General features: G+C 31.1%; 2 protein-coding genes across 2 annotated transcripts; both read left to right on the forward strand.

The window, feature by feature from the left end:
• The first annotated feature begins 5,110 nt into the window (after positions 1 to 5,110).
• Positions 5,111 to 8,000, forward strand: LOC148269120 (purine permease 3-like). The gene is made up of 2 exons (XM_088221558.1): positions 5,111 to 6,028; positions 7,460 to 8,000. Exons 1-2 carry the CDS (start codon positions 5,324 to 5,326, stop codon positions 7,844 to 7,846), a joined length of 1,092 nt encoding a protein of 363 aa, XP_088077684.1. The 5' UTR covers positions 5,111 to 5,323; the 3' UTR covers positions 7,847 to 8,000.
• Positions 8,001 to 14,168: 6,168 nt separating this feature from the next.
• On the forward strand, positions 14,169 to 16,684 carry LOC110820174 (purine permease 3-like). The gene is made up of 2 exons (XM_022049604.2): positions 14,169 to 15,036; positions 16,139 to 16,684. Exons 1-2 carry the CDS (start codon positions 14,326 to 14,328, stop codon positions 16,490 to 16,492), a joined length of 1,065 nt encoding a protein of 354 aa, XP_021905296.1. The 5' UTR covers positions 14,169 to 14,325; the 3' UTR covers positions 16,493 to 16,684.
• The last annotated feature ends 1,499 nt before the right edge of the window (positions 16,685 to 18,183 follow it).

Genomic DNA, 18,183 nt, shown 5'->3' on the forward strand with positions numbered 1-18,183 from the left:
GTATGTGCATGCTTGATTAGGTCATCTAGTGATGAACTTGATTAGTAAAAAACTAACATAAAAATCTTTAAAAGACAAAAAAATTTGTTTAACTGGTATCACCGAGGGGTAGGTGTGTGTGTAGTCTTTGGGCGTGCGACTGTGGTGAACCCTACCCATAGATACGACGTTAGCCAAACGTGATAAAGCAATAAGAACTATGAACTTTATGCTGTGAACTGTATACTGTGTACTACAAACTGTGAATTGTGAACTAAATTGGGACGTATTCACATAGTAAATAGGATCCTTACTACTCTTGTTGATGCCAGTAGAAATGACATCGCTCGATAAAACTCTTAAAAAACGAAAAAAAAAATAGAAATTATAAACCTTAATAAAAATGTAATTGAGAATGAAAGTATAACTGAAACGTGATAAGTGAACAATATAAGGTGAAAACTATATTGACATATACAATGATAAGTAATTTAGTGACAAGTGCAAGTGATTGTCAGAAAGTACAGGTGCAAGTGCTACGAAATTAGTGAATAGTATTATTTGTTTATGTAGATGTGATGTTAGAGTATTTGTGATATCTATGAAATTATATGTGAAAGAGTGAATTATTGAGATATGTGAAATTATAGTTACTGTACTGCTTGAGAATTGGTTTTTTAAAAAAATATGCATATGTTTTATAAATATTGTGTGATTGAATGTGTGTATGTCTTTGTTATGGGTACTGTCCCATTTTCTTATTGAATCTGCGAAACTCACTCCAATTCATACCCCGATGCATATTAGTCCAGATTAAGAGCAAGTTCAAGGTCAAAGAAAGACTCTGAAGAACCTTTAGTGACAGTGAAAGTTCGTCATGTAAATTTATCTATTTATCACTATTTAACTATTTATTTACCATAATTTAATTTTTTATAATTATTAATTTATAATTTTGCTCGTAACTAATAATTTATTATTTTCATAATTTTAAATAATTTTTCCAACAACGTTTATATAGGATACTCCACCTTATACAACCAACCAAATATGGAGTCATTGTGCTCATCTCCAAGTTTGACTTGAGTGATTATTTATACTATTATATATATATATATATATTTTAAATACTTCCCCCTTTCTTTGCAAGTAGTTCTTATTCTTACTCTGTCATTTGTCAGCTGACAGGCTGCAAAAAGGAGAGCATGCTTAATTAATATTTGGCCACATAAGAGGAGCCAATAGAGTCCCGACAAACACCCACATTAATTTATATATATATATATATATAGATCTAGTTGACTCCTAAATAAAATAAATTTCATTTTATTGAAAGATACATACATGTATTTTTCAATATGAAGTTATAATTATTTCTGGTGTCATGTCTATTATTGTTTATTCTTAAAAGAATATGTTAACGATATGCACTCCACTTCCCCAAATCAACGATGTTAACTAGAAATTAAATTAAAACAAGAAGACTTATTTTCTGAAAAATCCGAGTTTAAGTTGTATTTTTATTAATATATTAATTATATTATTATTTGTATAAAAATATTATTTAAATTTATAAAAAATAATTTAGAATTCTGTGTGGACAATTATTAAAAAGACAAAAAGTTTAGTATATTTTTAAGACTAATGTTTACCAATAATTGAGAGGCTACTAGTCCTCTGATTTGTTCACATAACGCTAATATTTATTTTTGGGTATTTATTAAAAAAGAAGATTATTAAACTATGTCCTAAAGTCTTAAGGAGGCAGCCACATTCCTTGAATGAAAAGTTGACTCTTAAATTAAAAATAGGAAACGAGAAATGTGATGGAGAGGAAATTAGCCACCGCGTAGAAATAGGTTTCTTATCTTTCAAATTTTCAACCAACTAAAATAGTATTAAAACAAAGCGGTTTCCTTGTCACACATCACCATAGTTAGAATGTGTTCTAAATTTTCCCAATTATATAATAAATATATATATATATATATATATGTAAATACCTGTTTACATGCATGTGATTCAACCTTTTATTTTATTTATTTTTTGGAATGAGATATATAATTAATTATTTCTCTAAAAATTACAAAAGAAAAATATTATAATCGTTATTATTTACGTAAATATTTGGCAAAGTGGATAGCAAGAAAGCTGCCATGGGCATATAATTCATGAGTGAATAGACGTTTGTGAGAAACATTATGAACCTCCGGGCAATATCCGATGCATTTATATGTGTAAACCACCCACTAGCATAAACTCACAGAGTATAGACCTATTCATTCACCAACTAGAATTAACTAGAAGCATATATATATATATATATATATATATTTTATAATGAATCCAGAAATTTCTAAACAAAATAAAAGATAATTTAAAGTATAGAAACGTAATAAATGTTTAGAGTTTATATTTTTTATACAAATGACTTAAGTATCAAACAGCGTTACAGAATTCACTCTTTTAAAATAAACACAACAATAAATAAATAAACGGGAAATAAAGAAATCTAGCACTTACTCACAATCCTCCTACGAATCGGACTTTGGAACCTATTCCTCTTGATATGAAATTGTTAAATAAGGGATGAACTACACTATCTCAATAAAGATATCATACTATATCACCGGCACAGAAGTAAAAATTGGTATAAAATTAAAATACTAATTGAGCACTTAATTTAAACTACTACATTTATTATTAAAAATAAAACTATTTACCATTCATTTACCGTAGTTGAATTCATAAAAACAACATATGTAGACAATTAATATCATACAGATCATAATTCAATGTAAAATCAACAACATAACACATATTACGAGTCTATATAAATCGTCAATAAACCAAACAATAACTGTTACATTTTTCACCAGCTTACTAGTATCCATGGGGGTTCATAGGGATGTTCTCGCTACATGCGAACCCTTTCTTTTAATAATCTCAATTACGGGTCGTTTCCATACCCCGTCCGGTATGAGCGCCAAATTATTAAATCTCAATACCCTGTCCGGTATGAGGGTAAAACGGGCCGTCTCCATACCCCATACCCCGTCCAGTATGAGACAACATTCACGGTAGGGTTCCCTATGTATCCGGTCCGTCCACCATCTCTCACGATATCCAGTAAGGCTATTTTCTTCATCTATTCATTTTCCCACACAACTTTTTCATTTTTTGTTAGTCTCCATTTTCCAAATCAACCATAATCACATAAGTAAACAAACATGCATTAAGGAATACAATCGTATCTCAAATTTTCAACTAAACGGTGGTCATGTAAGGCAGCAATACATGCATTCAAACTATAAAATTGATAAATCAGATCCTATCATGCTTTTAAATTGTAAAATAAATCAATAGAGAACAATTTTTGGTTTTAGCTCCATTAGTAATTTATAATCAATTATGCATATTTATTAAATTCGCATAAAATATTATGTTATTATTGATTAAAACTTCAATTCTATGATAGTGAATAGAGTGAGGGATCTTTACTCGATTTGATACCCGAAAAGTTAAGTTGTTCGACTGCGTCTACGTGCGATTCTCGGATTCCCTGAATTTTTTTTTGGAATTAAAACGCGCTAATAATACCTACAAATATCCCAAACAAACTCAAAATCAGTCTCATAGCCACTTGGCTAATTTTAGAATTCTGGCACGGCGGCTCTGCCGTGCTCCGACGACGACACTGCCGCCCGCGACGGCGATCTGCATCGGGTCGGCTGTTTTTGGTATTTTTCGGCTGAATTTGGCTGATTCTGCATCGATCCTTATGAGAAAATACATTAAAGGGCCTCAGTTGGCCGAAAAAACATAAAAAATTAAAACTCACATGCGACGGAGCTCTCCGGTGCGGCGGCTCCTCCGGCTCACGTTGCGATTGGGTGTTTTGCTCCGGTCAACCTGTAGAGAATGATACAGTGATCACAACAGTGAAAAAATTTCATATAACGGGAATCGGAAAGGGCCTCATCGGAGTCGTTTTGTGAAATTCTCTGCGGTGCTGCCGCTAGACTTTGCCCACATTTTTTGGTCAATTGGCCTGTCCTTTTGCTCCGATTTGGCCATGAGTGTATTTAAAATTGAATTCCGAGCAAAAAGAAAGTTTTTATCTTTTTTGGCGGTCGAAAAGAGTTCCGGTGCATCGGCGGGTGGCGGCGGTCTCCTTCTCGGCAGCCAGGACTTCTTCTCTGGCGAGGGGTTCTGGCGGCTAGGATTAGGGTTTGGTGCGAATGTTATATCCTTCCGCTTTTGATATGGACCGTCTATCACGTTTGATCTGGGCTGTCCGATCGTGATTAAATAAAGAGTAAATTTGGGTCGTTTATCGCGATCCAATTTGGACTGTCCATCGCGATCTAATTTGAACCGTCCAATCGTGTTTGAATATGGCCGTTCGATCGCATTTGGGAAGAAGCGTATCCAGGCCGTCTATACACGCGGGAACGAACTTGGGCCGTTCGATCGCGGGTACACGGATTGCCCGCGTGACACCACATCAGTGCCCGTTGCCACGTGGCGCGTCCTGGTTCGTCGGGACTATTGAGCGGATATCCTACGTGGCAATTTTTTTCTAAATTCTATTTTGACCCCTGATTTTTGTTTTTTTTTTTTAAAAATATCTTCAGAACTCAAATTTTTACCCAATTTTTCCAAAATTACTTTCAATTTAATTCTCAATCAATTTTATTTCATTTTTTACCCTAAACTAAAATAAAAAAAATTGAAAAATTATTTTATTACATTTATAATAAAATTCTAAATTAAAAAAATAAATAAATTTCGGGTGTTACATATTTACATACAACAAATTCAGTATGCAAATATAGAAGCTTACGATGGACTAGTTGAAATATCATATAAAGTATGATTAACATGTTATACTTGGTTCCGTTTAACATTAACTTGATACAAACAAATTAATTATATTTATGTGATTTTGTAACTTTTATTATTCTTTTTGCCAAATGATGAGAAAAAGAAAAATAAATTAATTGTCAATAAAGCATAATCAAACATTGTTACAACTATTTATAGAGGTGTAGTTCCAATCTATTTACAAACATTCTTTACAGTAATTTTTTTTAAAAAAAGATTCTTTATTATTTCATAAAGGAATAATTCCATATAAAGAACAAGGAAATATATATCACACACGATGGAAAGATATCACTTCATATGTTCTTCCAAACTTAAATTTTTTTTGTTTTTTTTCATGGATTACCAAATTTCTTCAACGATATATATATAGTTTTCACATTGTCATCATACCCGAGAAGAGTCCCTTATCATATCCATATTTGTGTATAGAAACAGGCAAGTTGACCGAACCACCATGAGAAATTTTGCTCTACTCTTCATCTGCTTCATCTTCGCCGTGGGGTCTTGTGGTGGCCCCCTTATTATGCGTCTTTACTTCATCCATGGCGGCAAAAGAGTCTGGTTTTCAAGCTGGCTTGAAGTCTCAGGTTTCCCCATCATACTCATCCCTCTCACTATCACCTACCTTCAACGTCGGCGCCAGACTGACCAGAATTCATTTTCATCACCAGAAAAAACCAGCTTCTTCACCATAAAACCCCGATTGTTCACGGCATCTGCTGTCATCGGCCTTCTCATCGGCCTTGATTGCTACCTCTACGCCTACGGCGTGGCTCGCCTCCCCGTCTCTACGTCTTCTCTGATCGTGGCGGCCCAGTTGGTTTTCACAGCAGGGTTCGCTTTCTTGTTAGTGAGGCAGAAGTTCACTCCGTATTCGATAAACGCAGTGGTTTTGTTGACGGCGGGAGCAGGTGTTTTGGCTATGCACACGAGCAGTGACAGGCCGGAAAATGAATCTAAAGGAGAATATATGGCAGGGTTTTTCATGTCGCTGGGAGCTTCTGCGTTGTACGGATTGGCATTGCCATTGACGGAGTTGGCTTACAAGAGAGGGAGACAGGAGCTTACTTTGTGTCTTGTGTTGGAAGTTCAGATGGTCATGTGCTTGTTCGCCACCTTGTTTTGCACCATTGGGATGCTGATTAACAATGATTTCAAGGTAATCTTTCAATCTCATTTATTACTAGACATGATTAGTCTCGATTTCTATATATAATTTATTCTTTTTAATTAGTTAAATTGATTAACAAGCTCCCTCAACCAGTAAATCACTAATTATTTTCCACTTTAATTAATATTTAAACAATAAGATAACAGAGTTTTTAATTAAAATAAATAATAAAATGTCCTAAATTTTTTAAAAATTTTAATTACATAAAATGTCTTTGAGAAACTAATTAAATACGATGTATATGAATATTTTCTCTTTGTTTTCTTTATATTAAATATTAATACTATTTCCTTTAGATCGGAAATTAGTTTTTGGACTTGTTTTTTTTTTTTTTTTTGTCTTATATATCAAGTGGAGTATATAATATTAATAATTGTATATCTTAAAATAAACAAACAGGGTGGTAGATTTTCAAGCCACTAACTCTAGTTTATTACGATGGATAAGGACATACTTTGTGTTTTTCTGCTAGTGAAATATTTAAAAAAAAAAAATTGTATTAGAACTGAATTTAACTCGAAGTACATTTAAAATTGTTAAACTTGTGTTCAATTTATTTATTTATTTTTTTAAAAAAAGAAATAAAATTAAGTTTTATTTTAAATTGAGCTTCAATGATTTCAAATTTAAAATACAAACAATTTTAATAATATTAGAAAAATATGTAATATTTTTTAATGAAATTCACAAATTTTTTAATTGAATAAATTATGATATGCTCAAGAATATATTGAGCTTGTAGATTTAGATTATCACCAGTAATTATTCTTTTTAAATCTTTTATTTTTTTTTTATAAAGAATAAATATTTAATGAAATAAACATGTTTTTTTTTAAATATTCAAACATATGTACCAAAATTAGGGAAAAAGATTTGAAAAACAATTAATTTTTTTGGTTAATTAATCATCTATGTATTTAATAAATAATAAATATTTTAAAAAATGGGTTACAATTTATAATTTAAACATCTCCAGTTAAAAATAATAATTAAATATTAAATCCAATAGAAGGCATTAATTAGTATTGATCATGAGATGCCTTTACTTCTTTAATCTCTTTGAATCTCTTCAATTGTTTTATTTTATTTTTAATTGATTTCATTGTGAGTGCATTTTAATAAAAATAAAAAATAATAAATAGCACTTTTCCACCTTCTTTTATTTTATTTTATTTTATTCTTTTGCTTTTTTAATTCTCTCTTATCTTCTTTGCTTATTAGTCTCTACTTTAATATTTAATTTTTTAAATATAAAAGAAATAGAGAATAAAAAAAAAGAATCTTTAAAGGAAAAAAAATAATTTTTTTTATTTAAACAATCAAATTTTGAAAAATATTATCTAAGATTAAAAAAAATTAAAAAAATGGGTATCTTTTATATGACCATCGATTTACCTTATATATTGTGATTTGTTTTAGGTAATTCCAAGGGAAGCAAGAGAATTCGAGCTGGGTGAAACAAAATATTATGTTGTGGTGGTTTTTAGTGCAATTATTTGGCAGTTCAATTTCTTGGGAGCAATAGGAGTCATCTTTTATGGATCCTCTTTATTATCTGGAGTTATACTTACTGTTCTACTCCCTATCTCCGAGATCCTTGCTGTTATTGTCTACAAGGAGAAGTTCCAGGTGGAGAAAGGTGTTTCTCTTGCATTGTCTCTCTGGGGCTTTATCTCATACTTTTACGGTGACATGAAGGATGAAAAGATTCACTCACAAAATCAAACTCAACAAAGTAGTACTTCAGAGATACAAACTCAACTAAAAAATTCAGAAACTGAGACGCCTCAGCTTCAAGCACCATGAAGTAAAAACCATTTAGGAAATGTTAATAATGAAATAGGGTAATTTTATTTGGGGTATATAAAACACTAAACTAACATCTTTTAAGATGTTATATTTCTAGCTAGTTCAATCATGTATTATTTATCTTACATTAAATATATCATGAATTCATAATCAAAAATTTAAAAACAAGATTGTGGTCTCATTCTCATATAACTTCGAACAATCATATTTAATTAACTACTAAAAAAATCATATTAACTTTGAAATGCTTATATTATTATACATGTATAACTCATAAATTTGTAGGAATTCTATAGACTAACTGATGATATGTGAAAATTAAAGCTATAATCAATACAAAATTAATGACAAAAGTCATAAAAGAAGCACTCTCAATGAGAAAGATACTAGGTCATGACATTGATGGGTTAGAGGTAGAGTTTGATGGAAGGTGGATTTGATCAAATGCTTGTGGAGCTCTAATAAGATCATGAGACACAAACTTAAAATTCTATATTATAAGTATTTTAAAATAATTTCTTGTAAAAGCCCAGAATATGGGTAATAAAATAATATTAAAATTTATTAAATTGTGAAAGTAGTTTAGAATTTAGGATTACATTGCACAGTTTGATTGAAATGTCCAATAAAATTTCGGAAATACCCTTAAAGAATATAAATGAAAAAGTGTAATAAGGAAAACTAATATGATAAACCTCTTCTCGAAACTGGAAAAATAAAGAAACAACTTTCTAGATAGTTTTCTTGTTATTCAGGATTCGGGTTTTAGTCATCCTAATCTAAAATAGTTAATAATAAAAGAGTGAGTTACACTATCTCAGTAAGAATATCAATGTCTTACCACTGATACAGAAAATAAAAGATTTGTGTAAATCATAAAATAACCAATGGAGTTCATTTTTCTTTACGAAATAAATTCATTTAACTGAAAATGTTAATTTTCTCACTCACCTGTATGTTTCGAAATGCTATTTATGAATATAAGAATCAGAATAGTAATTCACATTATACATTCTAAAATACTAATAGTAATTAACATTTATCATTTTACTTACTTATCGGTGCTACTAATAGTCCATAGGGGTCTCCACTATACATAGACAAAACATCAAGTCAATTAATCAAATGCTCGTCCCCATACCCCGTCTAGTAATGAATGCCAAAAATACAACTGCCTCAATACCCCGTCTGGTAATAAGTGTAATCAAAACAATTCTCAACCCCTTCGGATGTGAGACTTTTCAACCCCATTCGACTGAGGATAACATGCACGGTAGGGTTTACTCTTTGTACCAAATCTGTACACCCTTTTTCATGACACTCGGTAAGCCTTTTAATTTAAAAATATTGCTTACATATTTAAGTTTTCATTACTATCTAATCACCAAATACGTGCAAAACTCATATTTCGCAATTATAAAAAAACGAAATTCATGCTTCAATACTTGTTAAGAGACAAGACCATAAGCAAGAATGAGATATAATATCATAAAAGAATTGATACACCATACATTGTGATAACATGAAAAGTAAAATAAAACGATTAATTAATGAAGTGAAATGAACTAAAATTCAACGATTCAAGAAACGTGATTAAGGTATTAGTTGTAAATTGATATAACAGAATAAAAATGAAAACAGTTTAGGTAAACTGAATAGACAAAAAATAAAATAAAAATAAATTAAAGTATAATAAGACAAAACAAAGTGACGATAAACAAATAAGGTAACATAACAGCAAATAGACAACACAGATAACGTAGGGATAATTATAAACTGACCAATTGCTGGCTCTATCAAAAACTTGTATTTAATTAATCAAGGGATCACCAACTATTTATAATTTTTTGTTTATTATTAATTTAACTTTGATTTAACCATAACAGGAGAAATGGTGATGGATTCTTACCTTAGGTCGGTGTCCGAAATACTAGCTTTTTCACTACGCTTTCCAGCAGTTTTCAGTCTCTAAATTTCTTATATTTTTATGCTAAAATAAAAAATTACATTAAATAACGTGAAAATATGCAAAACAAAGGGCTAAAAAAGACCAAAAATCTCATCGAGGCCGGTTTCGAGTTTTGGTATATTGGTGCCACCGTGCTCCACTACTGGTTCTGCCTTTTACAGTGGCTCTTCCTCTCGGTCAAACCGGTTTCACCCGGTTCTGGATGAAAACCTGCTCAATTCATGGTTAGGCGACGTTTGTTGGTGGAAAAAGGAAAAAAATTAAAGCTTATTAGTGGTTCTATCTCTTTGGTATGGTGGCTCCACCGAGTTTCGCCACTTCTTCCTTGCGGTCGCGAATTTTCTTCGGCTACACCAAAAAACATGTTGAATGGCCTAGGACCATGAAACAGAAGAAACAAAAAAGAATTTCGAGTTCACCGAAGTGTTTTGGTGTTCTAGCACGGTCGGCTTTCTTCCGGTGACTGGTTTGCTTTCCAGTGACACTTCTTCTTCTTCTTCTCTGATCGTCTTGGTGGCTAGGGTTTGGGAAGCCCGAGTAGAGAGGTTTAAATACCTATTCGTCTTCGATTCAGGCCATTCGTGCAGTGATACGTGCAGCAGCAAAGGTCGTCCGATCGCGCATAATGGGAAAACTGATATGGATTGTCTGATTGAAGACATGCAGACCGTTCGATCAAGTCTATTCTAGGAATCGATCTTGGTCATTCACGCGCGCGGGAGTGGCCCTGAGCCATTCGATTGGCTTGACACGTATATTGCCCGCGTGGCCTCCCGCGTGGAACCATGCTGACGTGTCCCCCATGTGGCGCACAACGATTTATCGTGCTACTAATGTGAACGTCCTACGTGGCCACATTTTTTCTTTTTATGATTTGACTCATATTTTTTAACTTTCTTTTCAAATATATTTTTCTCTTATTTACAGTTTGACTTTGATTTTTAAAAATAACACGTCTAAAATGCATATAACTTAAAAATTCTAAAAAAAAAAAAAAATTTAATAATTTCCATAATTATTATTTACAATAAATTTTGTCATCCCGAGTCCAAAATTCTAGGCTCGGGGTGTTACATTTCTTGTAAGTTATAAGTCTCTAACAAAAAGTTTTTATATTATCTAAATTGTTCTCCACCAAAAACATACATTAGTATGTTCTTAATTGGTCAACAAGGTTAATTGTTTTTATAGGATGTGTTTGATTATCCTTAATAGTGAATAGATTTGACCACTACTAGTGGATCCACAAGTTTAGCTGCCAATAGTGGGTGTTCAAGTTGACCGCCTTTGATGGATTGACAAGTATTAATGCCTTTAATAATATATAGGTCTAACAACTCTTGGTAAATAAATAGATTTGAAGTATTCATTATAGGTAGACATGACATAATAGTGCCTCTTATAGGATGTAAGTTTGAGAACTTTTAATAAAATGATTAGTTTGACTGATGATTAAAAAGTTTTATTGTCCCTATCAGGTAGACATGCACACATATGAATAATTATTGAAAAGTACTTGAGTTTATAGTAAATATTTCTTGTGGAGTATTTTCTAAAATCTTTTTTTAGAACAATGAATAAATAAATTTGTGAAAATAATTATTCATAAAGTAGATGAATGCTTTCTTAATTATAATTGTAATGACTAACTTAGTTGAAATAACAATTATATGATACATTTAATAAAAAAGAGATACATGGTGAGACAGGTTATAAGATATAAGACACATATAATGATTGCTAACATGTCATAGTATAAATAAAATTGATACGTCAGAAACAAATCTTTGACAACCAAATGAGTCAATTCTTTAATATTAGTTAACTCTTATCTTAAAGACCTTACCAACAAGTGTTTCCCTATATGTAGTCAATATTGATTATGAAACTTGGCAAAATATGTAAAGTGATTAACCACCCTACATTAGGGACACTCAAGTCATTGATGCCAGGATTATGCTCATACCATAACCATAATATAATGTCTATTTACATCTCTTAACTCCCCATATTATGAAGACATGCTATGTAAAGGTGAGGTCCATATATATTTTTTCTTGTAAAAAAATACATAAATATGATATAATACATCCCTCCAAGTTAATATATATATATACACATATACACAATTGTAAAGGAGAAAAGAACTGAAAAGAGAAGAAAGACATTAACATTGAAACTGTTTCTTTTGATTATATAACTAAACAATATCTTTCCATCAAATAAATTTTCTTCTTTTTTGATAAGAACCATGGATTCTCGGAACCTGTAATTGCCATGACTATTCTCTAGCATCTTCCTATTTAGATATTCTTTCATTATCAACAACTAAAATCTTTGGTCTTGTTGTGAAAGATTTTAATGTGTGTGGCTGAACAGATGCGTTTAATTAGAATAATTTCTCTTAGAAAAAGTTATTGAACTTATTTTATTTTATCTGAATTTGTAGTGCCTAATATGGTGTGGATGCTTGATTTCGACATAACCAAGTAGAGATATATGCTATTTCTATTCAGACAATTAATAATATTCCTGTAAATTCTAATTACTATTTCTGGTCATGATGAAATCTAGAATCAATTACGTAAAATTTATTTTGTGGAATCAATGAATATTTCTTTGCACCCAAACAATATGCATCTCCACTTACGGAGTGTGAACCCTTTTGTAACATCAAGAAACCACTAATCAATATGGGAGTGAAATGAACCATTCCACTTCATTTTATCTTAGCCAGAATGACCAGAAAAGTTTTTGAAATGGACCACTTTGATAATTCACCCTTCCGAATTACCCAGAAAAATCTACAAGATGACATAATTTAATGATGTCTTCACTAATCCTAAGATTCCTCAACTAATTGTCTAAGCAAGTTGTAACTTTTAATTCCTATATTTGAGCTGAGAACTTGTCTTATATTATAACCTAACATTGTAATTTGTATTCAACATGTTTGTGAATCTCAACGTTTATCTCTAATATAACAAGGGTGTGAATACATGCGGTGTATGCATTTACTGGCATTAACAGTATACCGAGAAATATATAGACTACTTAAATTTAGTGGAAAAATGTTTAAATACACCAAATTATGTGTTAAAGAAATGTTTATTGACAATTAATGGGGGCATTGAACTCCGTTAAAGAGCACGCTTCGAGAATGGAGAGGAAGAGAGAAGAAAATAAATGAGGATGATGGAAATTAAGAAGAAAAAAGATGAAAGTAATTAGTATTTTCTGGCCCTTCTTTTGCTTATGTCCTAAAAAAAAAAAATAGAAGACAAAATAATGGAGAAAAACTGTTATATACGTGATATATATATATATATGTTTTTTGATAGACTGTTTTGTATTTACTTGCATGCGCTTCAAAGCTTGTTATACGCGTATAGTTAACATAGAATTTTATTTTAGGTTACCGAAGAGTACAAAAATTATGTAGTTAACAAAAGAGCTATTTTTCTTATCAACATATAAATTCAGACTTCTGTTCCCTGCAATCCAGAAAAAGATCATAAATTTGGAATACAATTTCATATATGTTTCCAAAAAATTGAATTGGGACTAGTCCTGTTTATAAGTTAATCCGAATCAGTTTTGGATTAAAGATTCAATCTTGTTTATAATTAATATAAAACTTTCAGTTTACAACATTCAAAAATACTAATTTTAGTAATGAAATGATAGTTTTACAGTCATGATATATATATATATATATAGTTTTTTTTTAAATTAAATGAATGATGTACGGTTAATTTGAGCTTAAGACACAAAAAATCAGATCGATTCTAAAAATTTTTTTATCACAAGTTGAAACAGTTTATGATTAATTTGCAAACTGATCGAATGCAAACAAATTCTAAAATCATAGTAATTTGGGAGAGAGATGTTGGTAAAAATGTGGACGAGGGAAATTACAGTATTTATACATGATAACCTATGCTTATTTATATAAGTACCTCAAAACTAAATGTAATTACATAATGAACCCTATGCTTTGTAAAATTACAAAATTGCCACATAATCCTTAAACAAGCTGAGTCCGTGGGCTTAGGATATATGTCTTAAGCTTTAAACTATTAGTTATCATTAAAATTCATCCAACAATGTTAAAATTTTAAAATTTTTAAAAAATATACTCAAGTTCATACGTTTAATTTCTTAAATTTTTATTTATCTATTTTATTATATAAAAATATATATATATATATATATATATGTAATAAAATTGGTCAACCGTTTCACCTTAACTAATATAGTTTTTTTAAAAAAAAAAATTAAAAATTCACATCCCCACACACACCCCAAAAGAAAAAAAAAGATTAATAGATTATTTGTAAAGACCGAAGTCAAAATCCAAATGTGTTGATTCCACTTGCAGCATGAATTGTTTTACTCTTTCTTCTCATTATTTGACTTGTGATTTTGAGCACTTCCCCCACTCATTCACTTCCTACTTATAAAACCTTCTCATTTTCATTGAAAGTCCCGTCCCCCAAACATCACCATGAAAACAGTTATTCTCCTTCTTCTAAGCTCCTTCATTCTCTCTATCGGCTCTTGCGGTGGCCCCCTTTTGCTCCGCCTCTACTTCATCCACGGTGGCCAACGTATCTGGTTCTCAAGCTGGCTCCAAACAGCTGGTTTCCCCATCATCCTCCTCCCTCTCACCATCACTTACATTCACCGCCGCCGTCTCACCAACCGATTACCACCTTCCACCTCACCCCATAAACCCACCTTCTTCACCATCAAACCTCGTCTCTTCCTCACCTGCGTGGTAATCGGCATCCTCTCCGGCCTCGACAGCTACCTCTACGCCTACGGCATGGCTCGTCTCCCTGTTTCAACATCTTCGCTAATCATCGCCACCCAGTTGGCATTCACCGCAGGGTTTGCTTTCGTGTTGGTTAAGCAGAAATTCAACTGGTATTCGGTGACCGCTGTGGTGTTGTTGACGGTTGGGGCGGGTATTTTAGCGGTGCACAGTGGTGGTGACAGGCCAGTGAATGAATCAAATCGGGAGTATGTTATTGGGTTTCTCATGACGCTTGCTGCGGCGGCGGTGTATGGTTTTATATTGCCATTGATAGAGTTTGGTTACAGGAAAGCAAGACAACAAATTACTTTTGGTCTCGTCATGGAAACTCAAGTTGTAATTTTACTGTTCGCCACTGGCTTTTGCACCGTCGGGATGCTACTTAACAACGATTTCAAGGTACTAAATCTTTACACAAGTAATTAGGTGAAATATAACATTACCATTATTATTTAGTCACTTATCTGATATTATATTATATTATATTGGTACTTAAATAAGCAAACAAGGTATTCAGCATTAATTGATTTGACTCTTCAATCTTTTTTGAACAATTCCATAAATCATAATCGAATAGTGTGGAAATGGAATTTTCTGCAGACTACATAATTGTTTTTTTTTTTTTTTCTTTTGAAGAAAGACTATGTAATTATATATGTATAGGTATGTTTAAGTATTATATAATTCTTTTAGTAAGTCTGGTGGCAAACTAAATCAAGGGAATCCAACCACTATGCTTATTTAGGGTTGTACGTAGATAGACCAGTCAGCATCACTGGTGCTGCTCAGCTGTTATATACGCACTATCACTATTTTATATTTAAAACATATATAACATGTTTAACGTGACATAATAATATTCATACTCTTCAAATTTTCATATTAAAAAAGATATACCTACCAAAGATACGAAATAAAGTTGACTACGACTCCAAAATTTGTATCTGTATTCCCTCAAAAAAAAAAAAAAAGACTTAATTAATTAAATTAACCTAATACGCCTTCCCCAATGAAACATTTTTACCTAACATAGATATCCTTTAATCATTTAGTGACAGTGCATGATTAAAGGTGGGTAAAATTATTATACATATATATACATTACTTTTTATAAAACAAAATGTTATTTCATTAACATATCATGAATTGTTTTACAATCTTTTATTGTATATAAATACATATATATATACGAGCTAATTATTTATTAATTTGATAAATATTATTTATTTATTTTTACTTCTCTTCGATATTAGTATTATTATAATACCCTTGCGATTAAGTAAACATTAATTTTTATTTGGATGGAAAGTAGACAAATTTTAAATGGGTATTTATTTATATATTATTATATATATTTTAGTCATATTATGAAAGTTCAATACTTGGATTGATAACATATTCTCATTCAATACATTAAATATATATATGTGTGTGTGTAAATGCTAGTGACTAGACTACATAACAAATGCATTTAATTGTATATGTTATTTTATTTTTGTAGGCAATTCCAAGAGAAGCAAAAGAATACGAGTTGGGAGAAATAAAGTACTACTTAGTGGTAGTATTTAGTGCAGTGGTGTGGCAGTTTAATTTATTGGGGGTCGTAGGAGTGATCTTCACTGCCTCTTCTTTGCTATCCGGGATTATACTTGCAGTTCTATTGCCAATAACAGAGGTTTTGGCTGTCATCTTCTACAAAGAAAAGTTTCAAATACTCAAGGGTGTTTCTCTTGCCATCTCTCTCATGGGATTTGCCTCATACTTCTATGGTGAGATGAAGGAGAGCAAGAAACAGGCTAAAACTCCAATAGCACAATCTCAATCAATAGACATTTTTCAAGTTCCTAATCCGTGAAGGAACATAAATAATTTGAATTACCTCAATTTTTTATTGAGAGAATTAAATTTATGATGTATTAATTAAATGTAGTCTTATTTTTAATGAAAAATAAATTCCAAGTGAAGAAGACCTCGATGCATAAATTTTGTGCATTAAAACAAAAAATTTAAAAAGATATAATTTTGGATCTTTGAGTTTGAAAGTAAATCTTGGTCTCTTGTTGAATCATTCAATTCCTCTTTTCTCAAAAAAAACCTTAAGTAATCATATCATAGGTTGAAGGAGATGAAAATAACTGAGTCATCTGGTGAGCTTAAACTTAGATTGAAGTTTGAATATACAAGTGTAAGTGTTCTTTATAAATTTGTTTTTAATGAGTTATGATTTGTACATTATTAATAATGAAAGATAGTCTTTTAATGGGTTAAGGTACCATCTAGAATCACATTTCATTCTTTATTTCTAATCAAATACCTATTCTCACCCCCCACCAGTAATTTAGATGGTTAAAATTGCTTTGAATCATAATGAATTAATCATTTGGTATTAGAAAATCTTCTGGTAGTGTGGGTTAAAAATTATTATATTCAGATTACAAATGTGTTATCAAACTAATCATTTGTTTTAATTAATGGTTGAGGTTCATTTGGTCATAATCAAATAATTAAATAATTAATCGAGTCAGATAATCATAAGTGAGATTAATTAACTGGGCAAAGAGGGGCCTCACGTATATATCTTTACTGCCGCCACACCTTTGGAATTTGGCATCTTATTATTCGCGGCATGGAAAGTAATGTAATAGTTTTTTTGTCATGCAATTGATTAATTTAGTTCCCAAGTTGAAATTACCATGGAATTGTGCTTTACGCAAGTATTATCTATATAGGCCGTCTTATTTAACTTCAATATTTATAATTTAAAAGACTTATATATAGTTTTTATATAAATGACATAAGAAAATTCATTGAGAATTCTAAGCATAGATACTTAATTGTGACATAGTATTCAACTAATTAATTGTATTTTATTTAAGAAAACTGAAAACAGACAAGAGTCAAAATCTGATTATAAAGCTATTGTGCTTATATATAAACACTTCTAAATTTGACAAAAAAATACATTTTAATTTTTTAAATTTGCACTTTCCAGCACTAGGAACCATCAACAGTGCTAGTTCTCTGTTGCAGCTTTTGAGGTAGTGAGTACTCCTAGCAATTACAATGGTGAGGTAAATGGAATTCCCTTACCCTATTGCTAGATACATTTTCTTGACAATCAAATATAGTAGTAGAGTAATCTCGGAGCAATTATCTAGTGACCAACTTTACAAAATGTAACGACCCGCTTTCTTCGTTGAGAATGAAGTGTTATTACACACACATAACCTGATAAATTTACGCAACTGTGAGCAAAAATTTAAAATTTAATCATTCTCTATATGGAATTACAAGTCATGAGACTTATAAATTTATTTACATTACATTACTACAATATAATTAAACTGATTTTACAATACGAACTCTTACTGTCACTAAAGGTTCTTCAAAGACTTCTTTCGAAATTAAACTTGCTCTTGATGTGGACTAATTTGCATTGGGGGTGTATGAATTGGGTTAAACTTCACAAACTCAATAAGAAAAAGGAGCAGTGGCCATAACAAAGACATGTATACACTCAATCACCAAATCTTCTAAATAAATTTA

The sequence above is a fragment of the Carica papaya genome, chromosome 1, assembly GCF_054855325.1.
Source record: "Carica papaya isolate Zhongbai chromosome 1, ASM5485532v1, whole genome shotgun sequence".
In the NCBI taxonomy this organism is placed as follows: Eukaryota; Viridiplantae; Streptophyta; class Magnoliopsida; order Brassicales; family Caricaceae; genus Carica; species Carica papaya.

Coding starts and splice junctions, on each gene's coding strand:
- LOC148269120 (XM_088221558.1), top strand. CDS start 5,324: ATGAGAAATTTTGCTCTACTCTTCATCTGCTTCATCTTCGCCGTGGGG. Junction 6,029..7,459: donor TGATTAACAATGATTTCAAG/GTAATCTTTCAA, acceptor GATTTGTTTTAG/GTAATTCCAAGGGAAGCAAG.
- LOC110820174 (XM_022049604.2), top strand. CDS start 14,326: ATGAAAACAGTTATTCTCCTTCTTCTAAGCTCCTTCATTCTCTCTATC. Junction 15,037..16,138: donor TACTTAACAACGATTTCAAG/GTACTAAATCTT, acceptor TTATTTTTGTAG/GCAATTCCAAGAGAAGCAAA.